The sequence below is a fragment of the Anopheles gambiae genome, chromosome 3 (genome assembly GCF_943734735.2).
Source record: "Anopheles gambiae chromosome 3, idAnoGambNW_F1_1, whole genome shotgun sequence".
NCBI lineage: Eukaryota > Metazoa > Arthropoda > Insecta > Diptera > Culicidae > Anopheles > Anopheles gambiae.
Genome location: NC_064602.1, coordinates 15839040 through 15862499, shown reverse-complemented (window position 1 = coordinate 15862499; position 23460 = coordinate 15839040). Strand labels below are relative to the sequence as shown.

Sequence of the window (23460 nt, the reverse complement as noted above, 5' to 3'; positions counted from 1 at the left end):
ATCAGGATCAAGTCATGACTCTTCTTCATTCGATTACGCATTGGGTGAGCTGTAGATTTTCGGGTAAAAACATTTCTTTCTCTACTGTTGCTACATCATCCATTTACTTTTCTATTGTTTTTAGTAATAATTTTCTCAGAATTCCACATTGAAACCATATTTCTTCAATAACGTGCCTTTTATTTTTACCAAAAACTTATACACATTAAGAAACAACCCACCGTAAAACAGCAAGTGGAACATTATTTTTATTTTTCATTTAAACAATTGCTCTCGGTTGTTTCATTCTCGCTATCAACAGTATCACGATGAACAATTTAAAAAAAAGTGCACTTTTACTCCACTATTAAACGATAGACACGGACGTTTGCATTTAACTCGTTAGTGTGTGAGAGTGTGAGTGAGTGTGTGTGTGAACGTGTACGGATATGATGGAGAGATCGACAATGATTCGAATCGAATTTATGTCACAAAACATTGTCCGTCTTAATTTCCTCAGCCTCAGCCAGTAGAGCCGCATGTTGCCGTGCATGTTGCCTTCCTTAACCTCCTCCGCCCGACGACTGTCCCGTTGGTGGAAGGTTAGCACTGAGCCGCTTTCGTTGCGCCGTTGCCATGGACGGTGTGGGAGGTTTGCCAGCCTAATAAAATGTAGAACGATCGTACAATGCAGATCTTCTCCCCATCCATAACCAACTGATTGTATGCTACTTACTCTAGCTAAATGCGGTGTACTAGCAGACACGGGCCTTGGCGGCACAGTCGATGTAGGACCATTGCCGAGCGTCTGGATTGCAACCGGTCGTTGTACTTCGCGATCGATCGCCTCGGCACTGTTGGTGCGGGAAGATGATCCCGCCCGACGGAACATGCCCGATATTTTTCCCTTCAGATTGCTTTTGCTCGACCGAATATCTCCCGCCAGACTCAGGTCGGAATCGGATCCTTGATGCTATCGGGGAACAGAAAGAGACATTAGAAATTCAATCTTACCATATGAAGGTTTTAGATCCTACCGAATAGTCACTCTCCGTGCCCTTGCTACGGGTAAGGCTGAGGCTGCGCAGCGTCCCCATAATGCCGCGCTTCTTCTTGCGCATGCGTGGCATATCGCTCTGGGTGGAACCGGTCGATAGGCGCGAGTCCAGACTGGAGTCCCGGCGCATCATGCCATAGTCGGAGTCGATCGATTGCAGCGACGACATACTATCGTCACCTTCCTTCCAGATAAGCTGAAATGGGAGAAAGACGCGGAAGGGAATTAGTGTAATCCATTGGAGAAGCTTTAAGATTCAGTGTCCGTTGTTACCCCCTGCTGCTCAGCTTGCATGGATTGATCCAACGAAAGACTCTTCCTGTACAGGCTGCCACCGTTACGGTTCACCCGCATCACAGGCCGCCCAGGGACGTTCTCATGCATTGCGTCGTTCTCCTGCGATGCAGCACTGGAAGGTGGAAAGAAGTGGAATTGCAATTTACTTAAATTCCTGGAAAAATATAGGCGTGCGTGAGTGCCTACCGTCGCATTCCACCGCGGCGTGCCCGTTCCCTGTCTTTTTCCTCGTCGCACATGCGCTGGTAACGCCGCAGATCTTCGGACGCATCGGCCAGCCTGGCTAATACTGTAGAAATCGACTGCTGTGGCGGCTGCGCGGCTCCACCCGGCCCCGGCGAGGGGCTCTTGTGACGCATCGGCGGCGTTGGAATGGGTGCATTAGCTGTGATGGTCTGTGAGATGGCGAGAAGAGAAATGGCGTTTGAAATCAGTCTCCAAACAGTGTAGTGATCTCCTGCACTTACCTTTCCAGTGCTTGTCGTGTGGGAATCCTTGGCGGGCGCAACCTTCTGCAGCTCCGGTGCCAGTTTCACCAGCTCGTCCACCGTCTGCAGCAGCGCCCCTATCCGTCGGTCACCCTCCGCCTCCAGCCGCTTGCGGGTCGCATCCTGCCGCTCGCGCTCGTAACGATCACGATCCCGGCGCAGCTTCTCGTTCGCGGTGCGCAACTTCGCGTGCGCATCGCGCAGCTCGAGCAGATCGCTCTGCAGCTCCGTCACCTTGCGGCGGCCCTCCTCGATCTCCTCCTCAGTTGTCTTTTTGATTTGCTCAATCTTGCGCTTCGATTCGAGCTTCTCCTTGTCCCGCTCGCGCTCCACCTCGAACAGCGTTTGGCGAAGATCGCGTGCCAGCGTGGACGTTTCCTGCACCAATCGCTGCAGCTCTTCCCGTTCCTTCTGCCAGGACAGCTCGAGGCGGGTCTTGGTACCCGGGACCTTCGATTTGCCGCTACCCATAATCTTCTCCTCCTCCAGCTCGTTAATCTTGGACTGCATCTCCGAAATCTTGATCTCGGATGCGCTCAGCTCCGAAACGAGCTCGGTGCGTACCTTGCTCGCTTCGAGACGTGCCTCGCTCAGCTCGTCCTCGAGACACCCGATCTGTTGCTCGAGTGCCACTATCTTCGTCTTGTCATCATCGTCCCCGCTGCTGCTCGTGACGGATGCAAGACTGCGCCGGTTTGCCTTCATGTCGCCGATCTGCTTCTGCGCGGCCTCGACCAGCTGCTTGAACGTGTCGCGATCGCGCTTAAACCGTTCGCACTGTCGCTGCATTGCGGTCAGCTCGTTGTGCAGATTGGTGACCTGCTGCTCGTAGCGGAGCCGAGTCGCTGCCACCTCGGATTTTACGTTCATCTCCGACGCTTCCAGCCTGTTTAGATGAGGATCATACGATCAAAAAGGATCAAAGGGAATAAGGACTTTAAAACTCACTTAGTGTAGACACTCTTCAGCTCCTGCTCCAAGTGAGCGTTATGCTCGCTAAGCGTCCTCTGAGCCTTGTTGATGCGCTCATAGTCATCCAGTTTGCCACGAAGATCTTCGTTCTGGAATTAAAATGTACGGAAAATGAATTATCAAAGGAAATGGAACCACCATCCCATCCCATCGACTTACGTCTTTTTTCAGCTGGTTCACTTGGTACGCGTTCATCTCGTTTTCCTTCGCCAGCTTCTCGTAGTCATGCTGCTTGTCCTCCAGCGCTGTCTTCATGCGATTCTTCTCCAGCTCGATGCTGGCGTACCGGCTGTCGTTGTTCGTTTCGGCAGCGGTCAGCTTCTTCTGCACCTCCACCAACCGGCGGCTCATGTTGGTGTTTTCCTTCACCAGCCTCGTTTCGATCGCCTCCGCCTGGAGCAGCTTGTTCTTCAGCTTGTCCAGCTCCTGCAACTTTTCACGCTCCGCCGCTAGCTGTGCCTGGGTGACGAGATGTTCCTCCTCCATGGTTTCGTGCTTTTGTAGCAGCTCTTCGAATTTTCTGCTCTGCTGGTGGATCTCGGTTGTTAGTTCTGCAAATGCGATGGCATGATGTAAAAATGAAACAATTCTGGATTTGTGTAATGTCAAACACTCTCTTTACCTTCATTTTGTTTCTTAAGATCCTGCAGAATCTTGGACGATTCACTATCCTCTGCTCCGGTGGCCGATTTGCTCTTCAGTGTCGCCATTTCCCGCTCGAGGCTTTCCTTGATGAGTTCGGCATTCTTCTTGGAAAGCTGCAGCTCCTTCTCCAGATCGTTGATGCGATTGTCCAGCTTAATCTTTTCCTTGCGCAACTTCTCGAGATCACGCTCGGTGCCCGTGTGCTTCTCCTTTTCGGCCTTCAGCTGTATCTCGAGCAACGATTTGCTCGATTCTGCCGTTTTCATCTGTGATAAGGGAATAAAACTCAGTTTACTTAGAACATAAAACTCCTACCCTTCCAACACTTACTGTTGTATTAACTCTGGTGATTTTATCTTCGAGAGTTTTGATCTTGTCATTCTGCTTTCGGTTTTCATCCTCCAACCTCTCCACCGTTCGCTGTGCCTCGTTCAGCTTGGATGTTTGCTGCTCAAGCGTTTCCTTCTTCAGTGTGCCTAAAATTGGGGTGGAAAATATACAAATATTACTTTTATGTTACATTTTTTATCCAATTTTCCTTCAGTTACTTAGTTCGGTGGTTAGTTTCTCTTGCTGTTGCTTCGTTGCGGTCAGCTCCGCTTCGAGTCGCTTCTTTTCCTTCTCGAGCGTGGCTATGTTCATTGCACCGGCTTTACTAACCAACGCTCTCAGCTCGTCGATTTCCAATTCACTGTCTTCAACCATTTTCTAGAATAAGAAGACATAATTAAATACGTTTGTAAATAAATCCATTAAAAATAACTCTTAAACTGTAAGAGGTACTAAAATACAATACATCATTAAGAATATTTGACTGAGAAAGATTATTATTATTATTATTATTATTATTATTATTATTATTATTATTATTATTATTATTAGATGTAGTATAAGGCGGCATTTCATAGGAAGTTAGAGGGTAACACCACGCTTACCCTTAGATTTTGACATGGAATGGTTAAAATCAAACTAGTTGAGTACATATTGAAAGAAGAGACAGGTAATATTATAAAAGATGCGTTTTGGACGCTAATAAGAAATGATCTGTTTCAAAATATGAACGTGGTAGAAGGTTTGAAGTGAAAACCTTTTTTAAGACCTACGTCGGTATAAATCTACATTTTTTTCGCTTTTTGATCCTAGAATCAAGTGCTTCGCAGCGAGATTCTCAGAAGTGCTGCATGGGGCTTTGAAAAGCACTAGGCATGCATAGGCATACTCGGGGATAATGCATTATAGGCAGCACGGTATAGACGTTCGTTCGATTCTAGCCTAGAATTTTCGCAACCTTGATGAGACAAGGTTGAATCTTACGAAGTTCTGCAAGGGTTAGGTCAGCAATGTAATGTATACATCGTGAATCTTATGCGGCTTTTTGCTTTCTAGATGGTGACTCTTTTGCCTTCGTAGAACCATCATACATTACTGCAGTTTGCACATGTAATGTACTCGACATTTCTAAGTTGTACTTGGAACTTTACCAGTATTTATCAAGAATTAGACTATCAATAGCGCAAAGTTTGACGATCACTGAACTAGATGATCGTGATCTTGCTGTCAATCAAACCCTAGTCTTGCTAAGACAGTTTAAAAGAAGCCTAATTTTGAACAATTAGTAAGAACAGACAGTCCCCGAGACACACGGTATCTCTAATACGCGGATTCGGAGATACGCGGTTTGAGAGTTGAGGTTTGAGAATTTGAGAGTTCTTTGAGCAAATTGTACTCAATTGACACATCAAGTATAAAATGTCAAATAATTTTCCTTTTAATTGAATGTTAAAAACTATTTCAAAAAGATTCAAAGCTGTTAAATTCATTCAGAATCATATCAAATAACTAATTAAGTGGCTAAAACCACCCCCTACTTGCAAAATTACACGAAATCATTCGTGATATTTTGGCTGGAAATCATGTGATTCGACTTACGGGGGAATTCCCGTTTTCGGTCCCCATTAACCATGTATCTCGGGGCCCGCCTGTTTGAGATCGTTAAACGCGATTAAAATGTCCCTCGAGTTAGTGGACAATTTCAGGAAACTTGTCTAGAGGTTTCTAAAAAAAGAGCCTAATAACTCCAGAAGGATCTCCAAACAATAAACAAATAGTTAGAGCCCAGAATAAGTACTAATGTTGTAACTCCATCTGAGCATAATTTTGAGTTAGAGAACTGCACTAAACATTATCAGTACTAGAGGGTCTCAATCAATCAATTATAACCCAGGAAAAACTTACCCTCAGCTGCAGCTTAGTATGCATATCGGTCGGGCTCTTCGCCAGACGCATCGGCAATTGGCTGGTAGACTCCTGCACAATGCGCTTCAGTCGTCCCTCGAGCTCCTGCTTCTCCTTCTCCAGCTGCTCGATGGAGTCGGTCAGCTTCTTCGTGTCTGCCGCCGATGTTGCCCCGGCTGGCTTAGCCTTGGCCTGTAGCTTCTTGATCTCGCCCTGATACTTTTCATTGTCCTGCTCGAGGCTTTGCGTTTTGGCGCGCAGTACCGTCGCCTCCTGCTCGATCACCTGCAGCTGTCGCTTCAGGTCCTGTACCTGCTGTTCGGTGAGTGCATCAAGTGATCTGCAAGTGAGGTGAGGTACACTGTAGTGCAGAGTCCGTGAGATAATGAAATTAAGGGCCTACTTACTTCGTTTTGGACAGCGATTTACCGCCCTTCGATTTGGCCAGCGCCATCTCCGCCTGCAACCGCTCAAACTCGCGATCCTTCTCGATCAACTTCTTGCGCAGCTCGCTGATCTCGTCCTCCATCACGGTGATCTTCTTCTCCTCCAGCGGATCCTTCACACCGGACTTGCTGCCCAGCGCGGATGGCACCTTACGGCCCAGCTCCTTCGTTTTCGTGGCGAGATTCTCCTGCAGATCCTTGATTTGTTCCCGGGCGTGTTTGTTCTCGTGCTCCAGCTCCTCCATCTTGCGCCGCAACACCGCCATTTCCTGCTCGTTCAGCTCCAGCTGGAGGCGTAACTCGGCCGGATCCTCCTCGTCGGAGATGCCTTCGTCCTTTTCAACCGGAGCTGGATCGGCGTTGGAGCGTGACGTGGGAGCGGGGCTCAGCTTTCTTGCCTTCGAGAAGATGCTGCTCTTTGCTGTAAAGAAGAGATGCCAAATATTAGTTCCTTACCCATTGTTTATAGCCTCCTTTAAAAAATCACTTACTCTTCGCCTTCGTTGCCATCTTCTTCAGCTGCATCACCAGCGAATCGTTCTCGTCCTCGACGCGCGACGATTTGCGGCGCAGATTTTCCGCCTCCTCTTCCGCGTACTTCAGCTGCTCCCGCAGGTCCGCCTCCCGCTCGAGCGAGTCCTGCAGATCGCGCAGCAGCTGGGCCGGATCTTCCTGCGAGCCGCCGCGCGTAAGGGAAGCCCGCGACATCTTACTGTCCGCCGACGTCGACTTGCCAATGTTGCCCAGGCTTGGCGTACGCTTCGTCGGCGAGGTCGGCGCCGTGCCCGAGCTTTCCAGCTCCGCCTGCAGCCGGCGGGCCACCTCGTTCGACACCTTCAGCTCGTCCTCGAGCTGCTTAATCTTCGCCGCCAGATCACCGCTCGCCCCCAGCGCCGCCTTCTCCGACTCGAGCTGCTCGATCCGGCGGTCCGACTTCTTCAGCTTGAACGACAGTATCCGGCAGTTCTTGGTCGTCTGGTCGAGCTCCTTCTTCAGCGACGCGTACTCGTCCGCCTGCTCCTCCCGGAAGTTGTCGTGCATCTCCTCGATCTCCGTCTCCATGTTGCGCAGCTCGCGCTTGATCTCCTCATTCTCGTCCATCAGCTCCTCGCAGAGCGTTTCCGCCTGCTCGAGCTTCTGGCGCAGCTGCTCCTCGATGCCCCGGCCGCCCCGGGCGCTCATGTCCGCCGACAGCTCCTTCAGCTTGGTGGTGAGGAACTTCTTCTCGTCCTGCAGATCGTCGATCAGCTGCTTCTGCTCGTTCACCTTCTGCTGCAGCTTCAGCGCCTCCGATGCGGCCGTCTTGTTCGACACGGTGTCGATCGAGGCGAGCCGCCGCAGCAGTATGTCGCTCTTGTCCCGCTCGGCCCGCTCCGCCCGTGCCTTGACCGTGTCCAGCTCGCGCCTCAGACTTTCGTTCTCCTCCTGCAGCTCGCGCAGATCGGTGTGGTCCACGATGGTCGCTTCCGTCGTTTCGGTCGTTTCGGTCGTGATTGACCGCTCGTCGTCTGCTTTCGCTTTCTTGTCTTTGATCGAGATGAGAAACTTGACGTCATCGCTGCTGGTACTCGGGACCTGCGGTTCGCTGGCGGGGCGAATGGTGCTCTTGGGTTGGAAGGACGCTATCGTGGGGCTTGATTGGGTTAGCGTCGCCTTTGAGGTTGACGTTGAAGTGGAGGTGGACGTGGAAGACGATGATGACGCTGACGGTGTGGAGGATTCGTCGGTGCGTCGCCTTCGGATGATGGTTTTAGTTGGGGTCGTGGCAGTTGACTCACTTGTGTGCGATTCCTTGCCTGACGAGGCGGCACTTGGCTGTGTTGTGCTGGCGAACGTTACCGAGGGTTTGGCAGCACTGCTTGCGCTTACCTTGGAGGAGGTATTCGCGGAGGAGGAGGAAGAGGATGAGGATGAGGAACTGGTGACACTGGAATCGGGTGTGTCTGGAATGGGTCTACGTCTTCGTCGTTCGATCTTCTCTACCGTTTCCGGCTCTGCTTTGAGGGATGGCTTTAGGACCACCTTCGCCGTAACGACCGGTGGCTCTTCCCTGTTGTGAATGAGATAGAAGGAATATTATGGAGAGTTTTTTTTAAAGTACTTCACGCTAGATGGACACTTACTTCTCCTGCTTCGGTGGCACCGAGCGCTCTCTGCTCGTTTCCCGCTCTATACTGCCCTGCCGCTTTATGAGATTCAGCTTGCGCACCCGTTCCGCCAACGAGTCGCCCTTCTCGATCACAATATCCGCCACACTGTCTTCGCGCTTTTGCAGCTCGACCTTGTCCTCCTTTTTCACACTTTCCACCTTCAGAATTGGTGGCAGCGGGGGCCGTTTAATGGTCACCGTTGTCGAATCAACTTCATCCAGCTAAGCATTATAAAAAGAGGGAGCATCGTTAAGATCATTTCGGTTTCATTTTCACACTTTTCTACAAATCTCTACTAACATTGTCGAATGTTGTCGTGTGTCGCCGTCTGGGCAGCGGCAAGTTGACCGTAAAGTCGGCCTTCACCGTCTGCAGAATGTTGTCCAGGTCGGGCGTTGAGGCCCACGAGGCAGGACGCTGCTGGAAGCTCTGGGAACCACCGGCACCACTGCCGCCATTGCTACCGCCCGGGCTGAGCAGGTTCTGTGTCGAGGTCCAGCTTCGGACCGGTTTGTCCAGTGTGGTGCTACTGCCACTGTCACGATTACTATCAAAATGGGGGAGAAATGTGACGTGAAAACACTCGATCACACACACACGCGCGAGATCGCCACTTACCGTGACTGTGTTGAGCCGGGCAGCACCGGCGTGGAAGCGGCTATATCGTCCCCATTCCGCTTGTTGCCGTGCTCTTTGTAGTCGCGAAAGCAGCGCTTACATCGCGTCGGCCAGCGCACTTGCGGATGGAAACCAAGCGGACACAACTGATCACCCTTGGCGCTTGGGAAGAGGTGCGACATGGTGGTAGCGGCTCATTCAACGGTAACTCCTAAACGCTGGATGGCAGAAGGAGGGAACAAAAAGAGAGGGAGAGAAAAGAGCAAAAAGCGGGTAAATTTTCCCATTCTTTGTACTACCACCGATGTATCGATAGCGATCAGTGATCGGTGTCGGTGGAGAGAGCATCGGTAGTACGGTGTGTGTGGGCGCGCGTTTGATTACAAACATACATCGTTAGCGCCAGGCTATAAATAGTCATCCGACGACGACGCCGCCGCCACACCCACGTGCTTTTGGCGGGACCTTGTGCACTAAATTCTGTTCACTATTTTTATCGCCCATGCCGTCGCGCTTCGCCTACCGTAGAGGGCTTGGCTGGGGGGAAATCGATTGATCATATGTTTCATTTCGTTGGCTCTACCCTCTGTGTAACCCAATTGCTTGTAAGTGCTTATTAACAATTATTTTTACTGACATGTTAGCCTTTTTCAGGCTGTAATTGTTTTCCAATGGGATCGGCTTTTTTGTAATTTAATGATTGGATATTTACTTGTGGGATTTGTCGTCGGATCATTCGCTTTTTTGGTTTGTTTTGAATGCGGTTCATTATTCCAAAGTTTTTATTTAAAACCTCCTAGTTTTTCGTTGTTTTGATGATGCTTTTTTTCAGAAATATTCTACAAGTTAGGTTTGATCAAATAATATTAATATTATTTTCTATTTATTCGCATTTGATCGATCACTAATTCACTATTCATGCATTATATTATTGCTGGTAGGTCTACTTCAACTAATCTCATGTCTTTTATTTCCAATATTTTTAGATCTTTTGAGGCCGGTACCCAACTTGATGCAATATACACCGACTTTCATGCTGCTTTTGATAGTTTACCTCACTCTTTATTATTAGCTAAATTGTCTAAACTTGGTTTTGGTGATGGCATTATTAGCTGGCTGTCCTCATATTTAAGTAATCGACCATGCAGGGTTAAAACCGGGTCGTACTTATCTGAGGAGTTTTTTTGTACGTCAGGTGTCCCTCAGGGTTGTGTGCTAAGTCCACTTCTGTTTTCTTTGTTCATCAATGATGTTTGTAATGTTTTACCTCCTGATGGTCATCTCCTTTATGCGGATGATATCAAAATCTTTTTACCTGTGTCTTCTTCTTCTGATTGTCTGAGACTTCAGCATTACCTCAATGCTTTTGCTCATTGGTGTTCATCCAATTTACTTCGCCTGTGTCCCGAAAAATGTTCTGTTATTTCTTTCTCTCACTCTCTTTCTCCTATTTTATTTAACTATACTCTCTCTAGCGCTTCCCTCTCTCGTGTTATGTCCATCCGTGACCTTGGTATCATACTTGACTGTCGTCTTAACTTTAAACTGCAGCTTGCTGAGGTGCTACTAAAAGCAAATCGAACCCTTGGGTTTATCTTACGTTTTACCTCTATTTTTAGAGATCAAAGCATCCTAAGAATCCTTTATTGTGCTTTGGTAAGGCCTATTCTTGAATATGCAAGTATCATCTGGAATCCTCCCACTATTGATGGCTGTTCGAGAATTGAAAGCATTCAGCGCCTCTTTACCACGATTGCCTTTCGTCGTTTGTTCGGTGCTGCCTCACTACCTCCCTATGAAACGCGATTGCAGTTATTCAATCTTCACTCTTTAAGCTTCCGCCGCCAAGTGTCTCAGGCATGTTTTATTGGTGGCTTATTACTTTCTGATACTGATGCTCCTGATTTACTCTCGTCCATCTCGTTGTATGTTCCCTCTCGTTCCCTTCGTCCTCGTGATCCTCTGTCAATTGAAACACGTCATACTCTTTATACTTTCAATGACCCTCTTCTGTCCTGTTTCAGGTTGTTTAACCACTTTTACTATCTCTTTGATTTCGACTCCTCTCTTAACTCTTTCCGTAACCGTATTTTTTCTTCTAATTCCCTTTAATTATTCTCCTTAGTTTTCTATTACTCTCTTTTTTTTTGTTTTTGTTAAGTTTATGATAGTCTCTACGCTCTACTCTTGTTTTTTTTTCTTTTTTGCTAGGTCAAGACTAGGTTAGTTAGGCTTAGTTTTTCATGAATTATTTTGTTTATTTGTTAGTATTAAATTAGTTTTAAGTCTATTATATTTAGCCTTGATGGCGGATATTGTATTAAATAAATGAAATGAAATGAAATGAAATGAAATGAAATGAAATATTACAATTTATAAATAAATGTAAAGTGCATAAATTATCTAATATGTACTGTACATGTATTAAATACAGTTGTATTTATACGCTATACGCGATGTATGCGATTTTGTTAAAATTGAAAGTTATTTTAGCAAATTGTACTGATTTTTGATACATCAATTGTCAAATACAGAATAAATTCCCTTTTGGTTGATTTTATAAACCTATGTTATAGATTTAGAAAATTCTTCAGCTGAATTCAGATAAATTAACTAATTGTGTGGCTAAATCCTACCTCTTTGAGCAAAATTATACAAAAATTAGCTATAACTTGACATAAACCCGTGAATTCGACATACGCTAATATTAGCGATACGCTATTGCCTTCGGTCCGCATTAATAGCGTATATCGGGCAAAACTTTTACTAATTTAACGAGATTTGTTTCATCTCACATGTAACATATAACACTCCTAAACTGGTAACTTTTTCAACTAAATCTTTTGTTTTTATTATTTTGGAATCAAAAGTTCCATGTCTGTGTCTTTAATCACCAGCGAGCGCTGTAATTAAGTTCTGATAGGAATCGATTTAATATGAATCCGTTTTAATATGAATCGTATTGGGCAGTTACAATTTGAGTGTTTTTGCTATGATGTTGCTGAATCTTCTATTTCTGCACAAACTTCTTCTTTTCCAAGTGGCCAAAACTAGGGGTCTTAGCCTTTTTACAGACTTCTAGGTTTTTTTTCCCTAGACAAAACAAGTGAACAAAACCAGGGGTCTTTTCGATGCTGTTCTCCAAAATTTTGCTTTTGCTTTAGCGTATTTTTCTTTTTTTTAGCTCATTTTTTCCACATTTGTCGCAAGCTTTTCATCCTAGAGTTACTACTTCAATAGCTTACATTTTTGAATATCAAACCGTAGGAGTATTATTACAGAAGCTCCTTTTGCTTCTTCTTATTTTTTGAATGTTGGCTATCAGTAACTTATTGATCATAGACAGAATAAACAATCCTTATGTACGAGAGGCACGGTTCATACCGGCCTAGGACCTGAGATCATTGAATGAAAAACTGTGATCGTACGATGGACATTATCGTTCTAGTCCGGAATCACATACACAAATATAAGTAATTTTTATGGTATAATTTATCTTCTTCCTTGGAACAATAACAGTGGCTCGTTCCAGGAATGGCGTACCCCTTTTTCAATTCAAAATTCACAACTGTGTGTGGGGGAACCACCCGTTCTCGATTATAACTGAACTAAGTTAACTATTGTTCACCCAATCTATTTGTTTATCAAGTCCGCACGCACAAGGCACCATGCGCCTCCATTGACTTCGCAATGCATCGATCAGTTTGAACGGCACAGTGTTGTATTATGAGCAGTGCTTAAATTTACTACATGTATGTTCCTCGAATTAATTCAAACTTTTCAATGGAATGCTTTTGAATTTGAATTTTTTACTTCGTGTGAAAAAACTGCAATTCAAAACGAATTTCCTTTGTTTAAAACACTTGACTTCTCAGTATGTAAGTCATGTAGAAGCTATCGCAATGGCAAACTTGTTAGCTGTGGTTTGCTCAACCACATCAGTTTCACCACTGTTTTTTTTTCGAACCCCTCTCCCCATGTCTCTCATCTACCGTACACGTGACGGACGGTGATGGGTAGCTAACCGAGCGGCAGCGTCAGCCACTGTCCAAAAGCCAACACATCTCTTCTTGCAAAACGTCAACGCGTGATCGGGCTTTAAAAATAGATAAAAGGCTCACCACCATCACTTTTCCTGCACACACTCACACACACATGCACACAGACCGCTCAGCTAGACCGCAACGGTCAGCGGCCGCTATGATGATCGCGGTGAACAATGCAAACAAAAAGTGACAAAGAACTTCCTCGTCGTTTGGTCGATGTTTGCCGCCTCTCCCGGCTTTGTATTAACTTTGGCATGCATCCACACACATATTAGGGTGTCTGTGTGTATAACACTTAGTAATTTTGCACGAGATCGAGAGCGCGGAGATGTTTTACAAGTGCTACGATTGATCGGGACGAGATGTAAATGCACATTCCTACGGGGGTTCGTACGTCACAGGCAGCACAGGACGACGGTAGAGAAAATTAACACGAAATTAACATTATGGCGTCTTTAGCGGGTGCTAATTTCTTGCTGAAGAAATTCCCAAAATATCTGCATTTAATGTATCTTAAAGATATTCAACTCATCATGAAAATCACAGCTTATACAGGGCTTTCCAGGAGTTCTCATAGCTGTGCAACACTTTGTTGACTCCTTCTTGCGTGAAATGAACTTAATGTAATGGGAATTGGGCTCTATAGCACCCTTGTTGAACAAATCCAAGAGGAATTTCCAAAGTGCCATTTTCTTACGTGAGTTTAAGTAATGGAATGGATTAAGTTAATGTAATGGAAATTCGACTCTAGCACCCTTGTTGGACAAATCCATCAAGAATTTCCAAGGTGCCTGTCCCAAAAGGATGCCATAGAGTTCAATTTCCATCATATGAAGTTAACTTCCCAATGAGAAAAAGTCAAGGAAGCGTCCCACAAGTATGAGAACTACTGGAAAACCATGCATTTTCTTTAACTTAGCCCAAAAACACAAACTTTATTCAAGGTGACAAACGTGTGAAACCACCTCAACCAGCGTTTGTCAAATGCTCCATAAAGAGCGACCGATCGTTGCCACGTGCGTTCCATTAGTGTGTCGTCTCACGCTGACATTGGCCCCCGCGTGCGCGCTCGAACGACAGATGTGTTCCCATTTTCCAGCAGTGTGCGTGTGCGCTACTTTACTGCAATACCGCTTAACAGGTTTCCATCAACACTCTACATTTATTGGAGAACCGCATGTTTGCTCCGAACCACCCATTCCTCACGCAGCTATTCCGCTTTCCACCTGCTTGCTGTTTCGAGAAAATCGATTATGCTATTAACGCGCGCCTGCCCCAACGGCGTAAGACGGCGACGAAGTGGTGGAGATCATTTTCCACGATCAGGATCAGAGCGTTTGTGTGTGTGTGTGTGTGTGTGTTTTTTTTTTAATAAGAAACTTCTCTGGTTCTTTTTGAGATCTAACGTACACACACACAAACACACACCAACACATCGAGGCCACGACGCTTGCCTTGGATTGCGTAACGTTTAATACGGCCCCCCAAAGAGAAGAGCGGGCGGCCGCTGCTACTGCTACTCCCTTTTTATTTTCGCATGGGGGATCGGTATGCCTATGATTTAAAAATATCTTCCGCTAATACTTTCTCTCTTTCGCGCGCGCATCGTTTGGTTCTGAGAAGCGGATTTTGCCCACCAACCGTGCGTTCGCTACCATCACCACTACCACACAGCTCCCGTGCGTTTGCGTATAATTTACTGCTCTTCAGCAGAATCTCCAAGAATCTTAAGGGGCTGTGCCGCTGCAACACACGCACACACACACAAACACACGTTGTTGCGTAGCTGTGGTATCGGAAAAACGGGCACTAGCACAATACATGATCACACACACACATACACACATACACGCACACATACACTTGTAAGATTCTCTGGCGGAAAAACTTGAACCATCCTATCCCGCCGCAAGATCATCTTTCCCCGCTATGTCTTGCTCCCCCTTTTTTTTGGGACGTCTTCGGTGCATGTTGGCCTTTCCCTCTCCCATTTTGGCCCCCATGTTTAGTAGCTGTAGTGTAATAAGTGTAATGATCAATTCCAGGAAGCGCGATCTTTTCTTTATCACCTTTTATAATTATAGCTCCAGCTTTTCTCTCACTCTCACTCTGGCTGGCTGGCTGGTTGGCCGCACTGGTTGTGGGGGTTTGCAGCCTTTACACGATGATGGCGGCGGCGCTATGGCAGCACGATAATGATTTAGCAGCGCACCAATAATGGACAGACATTTCAAGTTTCATTCACTTACACTCACGATCGCACACTCACACCCCTTTATTTTCTGTTGGTTTTCCTTTCCTCGGCAGCGGAACAACGAGTCATAATGCGGGCAAAAATAAACTAAGCTCCCAATATCTTCTTCTCTTCTCTTGTTTTTTTTTTCTTGGGAGGAAGAGGAGGGTTTGACCACTACCACCACCACTCCTCGTCGTGTCACCCCGTTCGTGATCGTCGCGCGCGAGATTCACTGGCAAGATTTTCGGATCTTCGACGCATGGAACATGAAATCCCTTGACGCACCACCACGACGCCACACGCACCACTGGGTTGTTGCGCAAAATTGGGATTGTGCGCTAATTTGTGAAATTTGAGAATAGTGGGTATCCTTTTTTCTTCACGCTGTACTGCAAACGCACACTATCTCACACTCAGCTCACTGCTGCTACTACTTTTGCTTACGCAGATGATCGATAGACAGGGCAGGGGGTTACTACTAACTACTGCCCGCTTACACTGTAACTCCCTTCGAACTCGGCTCTCGATCGTCTCGGATTGCTTTCGGATTCCTCGCTCTCTCGCTCTCTCTCTCTCGTTCTCTTTTTTTCGAAGGGGGGGACTTTTCTTTTATGTCGTTTGGTGCATACTCGGTCAGCTCGGAAGGATGGATTGGGGATTCTTGGCCACTCGCGCGCTGTTCGATCGGTGCAGGATTGGTGTTGCGCGGTCACGAGTGTAGCCCGATGCGGTACCGAAACTCAACTAAATTTAAGCACGAGTCGGACGGCGACAGCAAACCCCGTGCGGCGGCCCCGTGTGCGCGCGAGTTCGAGCCTGCGCAGACGTCCTAGGCCAGCTCTCGGAAACGTCATGTTGAGCGTCTCGAGTTGGTAGTAGTGATGGGTGATGGGAGTCAAAAATCAGGAATCGACTCCGATTTTACTACGATTGTTTCGGAACCGACTCCGGAAGGTAGGTCCGCCCAGCATTATCCGGAGTCGTTCGGAATCGTCCGGAATTGCCCGGAGTCGTCCGTAGTCGTCCGTAGTCGTTCGGTGTCGTTCAGAATCGTTCAGAGTCGTTCCGAGTTGTCCGGAGTTGCCCGGAGTCGGACTCCGGAAGACTCCGGATAATTCTGGAATCCAGATGACTCCGCCTACAGACGACTCTGGTCGACTTTGGACGAATCCGGGCGACTCCGAACGACTCCGAATGACTCCGAACCACTAATTCCGCCCGGAATTGGAGTCGTCCGGAATTGCCCGGAGTCGTCCGGAGTCGTCCGTGGTCGTCCGTGGTCGTCCGTAGCCGTCCGAAGCTATTCGGAGTCGTCCAAAGTCGTTTGGAGTCACCCGGAGTCATCCTAAGTCGTTCCGAGTTGGCCGGAGTTGCTCGAAGTCGGACTCCGGAGGACTCCGGACGACTCCGAGTGACTCCAGCCGATTTCGGACGACTCGAGCCACTAGTTTCGCCCAGAATTGGAGTCGTCCGGAATTGTCCGGAGTCGTCTAGAGTCCTCCGGAGTCGTCCAGAGTCGTCCGAATTTATCCGGAGCCGTCCGAAGTCGTTCTGAGTCGTTCGGAGTCGGCCAGAGTCGTTCCAAGTAGGCCGGAGTTGCCCGAAGTCGTACTCCGGATGACTCTGGAAAATTTCAGATGACTCCGCCTCCAGACGACTCCGGACGACTCCGGGCCACTCCGAACGACTCCGAACGACTCCGAAAGACTCCAGACGACTCCGAGCGACTCCAGCCTACTCCGGACAACTCCAATTCCAGGCGGAATTAGTGGTTCGGATTTTGGTGGAGTCGGAATCGGATCGGAGTCGTGGGTGTACATCACTAGTTAATAGTGTCACAATGCGTCACTGCGCTGTGTTTTGGTTGTGGTTTGACTATTACGGTTTAATTTATTCGTTTCTTTTTTACATTAAAAATGCTTTGTAGAAAAATAATATTTTGTATAAAATGTTTGATTGAACTTTGATGTTCGTTTTAGGCCGTTACATCCATCAGATGGATTTAAAAATCTTACAAGCTAGTAAATGCACTTTAACCCGCGTGTGCAGAGCCTTTAAGGTTGCACGTTTTCTAGCAAGCGTTCGGATTGCTCTTCCTCATGGCACGGTTCACCTTCGATTCCGATTGGCGCTGAAGCTTCTCACAAATGAACTTGCCCACGTTCACCAGCTTCGGCAAATCGATGCCCGTCTCGATACCCAGCCCGTGCAGCATGTAAACCACATCCTCCGTTGCCGCATTCCCCGAGGCGCCCCTTGCGTACGGGCATCCGCCCAGTCCCGAGACGGAAGCATCCACCACCGCGATACCAAAGTCCAGCGAGGTGAGAATGTTCGGCAGCGCCTGCCCGTACGTATCGTGACAGTGCACGGCCAGCATATTGACCGGCGCGATCTTGGTCACCTCGCGCAACATCTCGGTAAAGGAACCGGGCGTACCGACGCCGATCGTATCGCCGAGCGACACCTCGTAGCAGCCCATCTCGATCAGCTTCTCGACCACGCGCACCACGGCGGACGGTTTGATTTTACCTTCGTATGGGCATCCTGCGAGATCGAAAAGTGAGCAGGTTTGATTGCAAAATAGTGGGAAAGCATTGCCATGAAGGCAAGGCCACACTTACCGACTACCGTCGAGACGTATCCGCGTACTTTAACGTTCGCCTTTTTCGCTGCCTCCATAACGTCCTGGAACCGGGCAATACTCTCATCAACCGAGCAGTTTACATTTTTGCGCGAGAAACTTTCCGAAGCGGCTCCAAAGACGGCCACCTCTTCGGCACCGGCTGCCATCTGTAAATGTAAATGGCAATTGTAGCATCCCTTATTCAAATTTGCGATCCGTATTGGAACATTAAAGCCTTACCGCCGCCTGGAATCCTTTCAGGTTCGGCGTTAGCACGGGGTACGATATACCCGGCTGCTTGTTGATACCCTTCAGCACCTCCGCATTATCGCCCATCTGCGGGACCCATTTGGCGCTAACGAAGCTGGTCGCTTCAATCGTACGCAGCCCCGTTTCGGACAGTTGATTGATGAGCTCAATCTTGACAGCGGCCGGCAGAATCGTGGGCTCGTTTTGCAAACCATCCCGCGGGCCTACCTCCACGATACGCACCGCAACGGGCTGGGAGATGTTCTACGGAGTGATGTAAGCGATAATAACGATAAGCAAAGGTTGGCGAGAGGCGAATTCGATTGAATTTGAGTGTGTTCGGTGTGAAACTTACGGTCGTGTAATGGCGATGGCGTGCGAGCGATGGCAGAAATCGGGTAAAGCGCATCATTTTGGAAGAACGGGGCGGAATAGGAACGATTTACACAGGAATGTTTAGAAATTTCGTCAAGATCGTTTGCGATCTTTGTTGTCGACTCGCGGCTATTGACGTGAATGTAAACAAATAGAAAAAAAAAACTACAGCTGTCATGGTTCAACGGTCCGTTTTCTATGCCGGATTTTATTTCTAAAAGAATTATTTACGCATAAATATTGCTTATTAAATTCTGGTTTTTTGAGCGGCAATTTTTATCATTTACAATTTGAGTGCTATTTTTATTTTATTTATATGTTATGAAGACAAAAACAGTGTTTTTTTTACATCCCGCGAACACAGTGGGAAGTCTGCATGGAATAATACCATTTGAAATATATATTTTTAAAACATCGTTTGTAAAATAAGTGCAGTGCTATTTTTACCTTTTACCCTATTTTGATGTCTTATCTTTGAATTCCTAAAACTTTCAATAAAGTACTAATACTTATTGAAATAAAGTTATACTTAATTTTACAAATCTGTCAAATGTCAATAACCCGACGTAACGACCCACTGTCGGGCATCTGTCAACGGCGTCGCTCGTTGGAATGCATTCAAAAATAACCGTCCAGCCAAACAACAACACCAAGCGTACGCCGTGTACCTACCCCTGTGTGCAGTGCAGATAATTATTTGTACCGTTCTTGGAAGTGAATTTTACCGTGCATCCGTAGTATGTCTCAGCCGAGTGAGAAACAGACCGAAACCTCGCCAACGTACGGAACGCCCACACTGAACGACTGGAAGCTATATTTACGAAACTTGCAGTAAGTATCCCAATACAATCGAAGGTGGCAAGATAGCATTGTTTGCTTCATGGCGGATATTGTTGTGCTTTTTTCCGTTTTTGGCAGACAACTTCCTACCCAGCAAACGATGGCAGCGCGGGATTCATCCTCATCCGAATCTTCCTTCGAGCTGGAGGAAAGCTTCAAAGCGCTGCTGCAGCGCAAACGACAGGAAATGCAGGAAAAGGCGTGCGAAGAACATTTCCTTGCCACCGAGGGTGGCTCTCGCGACGCAGCCCGATCGGCTCCGGTGCCGCAGTCCGGCAACGATTCAACGTTTCTCGAGCGGGACTCGATAAGCAACATATCCGATACAAGTTTCGAGGAGATGGAGAAGATATGTGCCGTGCTGGACAAGGTGAACGGGTTCGACACGAGCGTGAAGGAGGAGAGACACAAACCGGCAACCGCCACTATGCCAGGGTCGGTAACGCTGCTGAGCGATGTAACGCAGCTGGAGGAAATCGACGAACCGTCCGGACTGTGGGAAAACACAATACTGCCCGGTGGTGGTGGTAGTGCGGTTGAACTTTCACCCGTCAAGCGCATGCATCTGCTTCGGCCGTCCACAATTCTGGAGGAAACAACAACATCCTCGGCGGAAGCGTCCAAAAACTCGTCCCTCGATACGTTCATCTCGGCCAAACAGGCGGTGGAGGATTCGGACAATAGAAACTCGGCGATCAGTGGCAGCGAGGTGTACCGGACGGCACAGGATACGTTCGGGACGGATTCTTACGCCCGTAGCAGCATACTGGATATGGATTCGGGCGTAACGAGCGACATCACGGCGGTCGATAATCGTACCCGCCACGAACGGGAGGACGAAGAATCGGGGTACAGTAAGGACTCTACCAGAGAGGCAGGAGAGTCGCTGCTGGACGACATGGAGCAGCATCAGCAGCAGCAGCAGCAGCACGTTATCATTTTGGACAGCAGCACGAGCGATTGTGAGGAAGAGCGGGTAGATGAACATGGACCTGCGGGGTACGAAACGCTGGATAATGCAGACCCCTTAGAGTCGATGGTCAGCGAGCGCGAGGAAAGCCTTCTGGAACGGGAAGGATCACCCTCGTACTACGATGAGCATGGCGAGACGACCGAAAACTACCCGGACGAAATGTCCGTGATGGACGAAATGCCTGACCGCTTTAACGACACACTCGAGGAGACGGACTTTATGCTGAAGCAGGGCATGAAGCTGATGGCACTGAAGAAGCAACAGCAAGAGGAGGAAGAACGTCGCAGGGAGGAGTCGCAACATTCGTACCTGTACCGTGAGCAGCTGGAAAGCAGCAGCCAGGTGGTAAAGTCTCGCACCAACTCCAACTCGGAGGACGGTGCCCGTCCAATGCTGCACACACCGAAGGATAAGTATGCTGCGAAGGGGGGTACAACACCGTCAGGAACATCGCACATGTCGTATCTGACACCTACCGGAAGCATGGGTGCCAAAATGGCCCACGGTTCACACAGCGGCGCAAAGCAGACACTGTTTTCTAGCGTGGGTAAAACGGCTGCTCCAAAACATCCAACCCCCAGCGGGGCGGTCACTTCGTCGGGATCGTTCAAGAAACCGGTCAGCCGTTTGCCACAGCTGCGGGTACCGGCGGGCCGCAAGTTTGATCACATCGTGTCGCCCATCGGCGCTTACATCAAGCAAACGCCCCAGAGCATGCTGCAGACCAAGATTAACCGCCACAACAACAACATGAACCTAATCGATGTGCTGCACAGCGAAAATCGGGACAGTGCCATTAGCACTGGCAGTAGCAGCGGCAGCAGCAGCAAGGAAAATCATGGCGTCAATCTGAAAGGATACACGTCTACGCTGCCGGGCAAGGGTGTGATCAGCTCGAACCGGGCCCATGTGCTGGATGAGCGAAACGTGGTGCGCATCCCGGGCGGCGAAAAGATGCAGAAGCTTATCAACAACTCACCCACGATGGTCATTCGCCACGAGGGGCGCATTAAGTACGCCGAACGGGCGGGCGATGGTCAGCAGCGCACACTGGCGCACAACATTAGCGCCCTCACCGACGACAGTTTGGTCGATCTGTCCGTCCTGTCGAATGATGTGTCCGTCCGCGTGCTGAAAGACGCCAAACGCTACCACTGATAATGCACAGAGAAGTGAAAATTGGAACTACTTTTTTATATTTAATAATACGATTTATAATGAGGAAAGATGTTATAAATGAAATATAATATTAGAATAAACTATCGCCTGATAAACACACACACACTTCTCCTATTGCGACTGTGCCTGCTTGGAGCGGCATTTTGTTGGTGGTTTAAAGTACTGCTTCACCTTGGATTCAACGTAATCGTACTTTCGCTTTTTGGCCGGCGGTAAACGTTTCCTTAGCGGCTGGCTGCTTTCCGCCATGTCTGAGCTGATCGATATGAGATCGTTTTCGAAACGTGTGTACGATTCAATGTCGTTGAGCGTGATATCGCTATCGCCGGTTTCCCCGTTGCTGGTGCTGCTGCGATCGGATGCAGATGAGTAGGAACTCGTTTCGGCGGAAACGGTTACAGCAGCCAATGCAATCTTCTCTTGTTGGATCTTGTCCGCCGAATTGGCATGTTGATTGTCAGCGTCCGGCAGGAAACAAACCATCCCGGGAGTTGGAAGATTTGTTTGTTCTTCTGCTTTGGCTTCTCTCATCGCTGCAAGGGAACTGAATTGTGGATTATTGCAAATGTAACGTACTTCATTGCGAGTTGTATTTGCATACGTACCCTTTGTGATGTGATGTTTCCATTTGAGCAAAGATTACAATATTCAACCAATAGCCTTGAAGTGGAAATCTGGGAAATGTTAGATCTCTTTGTGAGAATGCTAGAAAATACATTCTTTTGAAAAGCGCTGTGGCTTTCGATGAGCATGTGCTTCACTTTGTTTTGCACAGTTAACTATGATTTGCTCTTTGGATTATGTTTTGTTTGAGAGAGAGCGTTTTCTTTATGTGTTTTTTGTCCAAAAAATAACATAAGAAACGGCTTTGAAATGATTTTACCAATTATAATACGAAATGTTTAATTTAAAACACAAAAAAAAAAACAATAAAAATCATTTCGTACGTTATGCGATCAAACGGTCTTTTTTTAAATTATTCCAAAAACTTTTCAACTGTCATCGTAGTGACCGGAGAACGTGCTCGGTGTGTCCTTCACATCCACACGACCGGTTGTTGTTATGCAAGAGACATCAAAACAAACTGTTTCTTCTCCCGTGGCAGCAGGTTCGTTTCGCTCGTAAATTAAGCAACAATTGTGTTAAAATAACATTTTTTTGCCATTTTAGGATGAGATACGGTCGATCGCGCATACCGGAACTGCTGATTATCTCGGTATTCGGAATCGGCGGTGGATTTTATGTGTTTCAACCAACCTTCCGGCAGCTGCAACAACAACGCACCGGTACGCCCGCTACCGAACCAGCGGCTACAAACTCCAAAGGAACGTAAACAACAACAAAAAATCAGCAATGTAAGTTGTTTTTGATAACAAAATACACGTTAAAGAATGTTAATGTTACTGCCATTTACTTGCAGCATGTCGATGCCCGCTATTTCGCGCATGTTTCAAATGCTGAAGGGATCTCCGGTGGCAGTCGTCGGTGGAACCATTCTGGTGACGGGATCGCTGCTCTACACGTACCGCGCTGTGTATCGTCCGTTTATCACACGACGAGAGCGGGCCGAATCGGAAGCAATGGCAAACTACATTTTTCAAATGGAGCAATCGAAAGGGCAACGACAGACCAGTGAACACAGTTGAGCTGTGATGAGGGGGATGAAGATTGGTTAATAAATTTAGCGAAGTACATTTAACCATAAAGTGAACTATTTGCTAGTTGAGCAGTTCATTGGTTCAAACTGCCTGACAATTTTCGCTTCATCAAATATTGGTTAGTATTTAGCAACAGTCCCCCAAACACGATAAGGCTGTTTGATTATAGAGTTTAGTTGGCTTATAGAAAAGATAAAATAATGAAACATTGGTATGCATATAACATTCAATTAGATATAAATTGTTGTTGTATCATTCGATTGCTTGATTATGTTTTGATTAGCACATTCTCTTCCTTAAATCGTATTTATGATGAATAAGCCATCTAAATGACAAGGGGTGTTTTATCATAGGTGGGGTGGTGTTGGAGCTTCAACCTTTTTCCGTAATG

The 23460-nt window shown here is 47.4% G+C and overlaps 4 protein-coding genes across 4 annotated transcripts; 1 reads left to right on the top strand and 3 right to left on the bottom strand.

Moving 5' to 3' along the window:
* Positions 1–159: 159 nt before the first annotated feature.
* Positions 160–15944, bottom strand: LOC133392913 (uncharacterized). Its single transcript, XM_061655485.1, has 18 exons — positions 15003–15944; positions 8888–9105; positions 8570–8816; positions 8243–8490; positions 6611–8169; positions 6081–6540; positions 5674–6013; positions 3987–4146; positions 3769–3914; positions 3416–3704; positions 2953–3344; positions 2770–2882; positions 1801–2707; positions 1520–1728; positions 1310–1445; positions 1017–1232; positions 716–952; positions 160–641 (listed from the first exon to the last, which is right to left on the bottom strand). Exons 2-18 carry the CDS (start codon positions 9067–9069, stop codon positions 543–545), a joined length of 5940 nt encoding a protein of 1979 aa, XP_061511469.1. The 5' UTR covers positions 9070–9105; positions 15003–15944; the 3' UTR covers positions 160–542.
* Positions 15945–17033: 1089 nt separating this feature from the next.
* On the bottom strand, positions 17034–18542 carry LOC1275567 (hydroxymethylglutaryl-CoA lyase, mitochondrial). Its single transcript, XM_314824.5, has 4 exons — positions 18400–18542; positions 18036–18308; positions 17794–17962; positions 17034–17716 (listed from the first exon to the last, which is right to left on the bottom strand). The coding sequence occupies exons 1-4, from the start codon at positions 18454–18456 to the stop codon at positions 17241–17243; spliced, it is 975 nt and encodes a 324-aa protein (XP_314824.5). The 5' UTR covers positions 18457–18542; the 3' UTR covers positions 17034–17240.
* Positions 18543–18703: 161 nt separating this feature from the next.
* On the top strand, positions 18704–23117 carry LOC1275565 (uncharacterized). Its single transcript, XM_061655483.1, has 4 exons — positions 18704–19250; positions 19338–22519; positions 22582–22766; positions 22832–23117. Exons 1-2 carry the CDS (start codon positions 19159–19161, stop codon positions 21388–21390), a joined length of 2145 nt encoding a protein of 714 aa, XP_061511467.1. The 5' UTR covers positions 18704–19158; the 3' UTR covers positions 21391–22519; positions 22582–22766; positions 22832–23117.
* On the bottom strand, positions 21523–22129 carry LOC133392912 (uncharacterized). Its single transcript, XM_061655484.1, has 2 exons — positions 22017–22129; positions 21523–21955 (listed from the first exon to the last, which is right to left on the bottom strand). Exons 1-2 carry the CDS (start codon positions 22127–22129, stop codon positions 21523–21525), a joined length of 546 nt encoding a protein of 181 aa, XP_061511468.1.
* Positions 23118–23460: the final 343 nt, after the last annotated feature.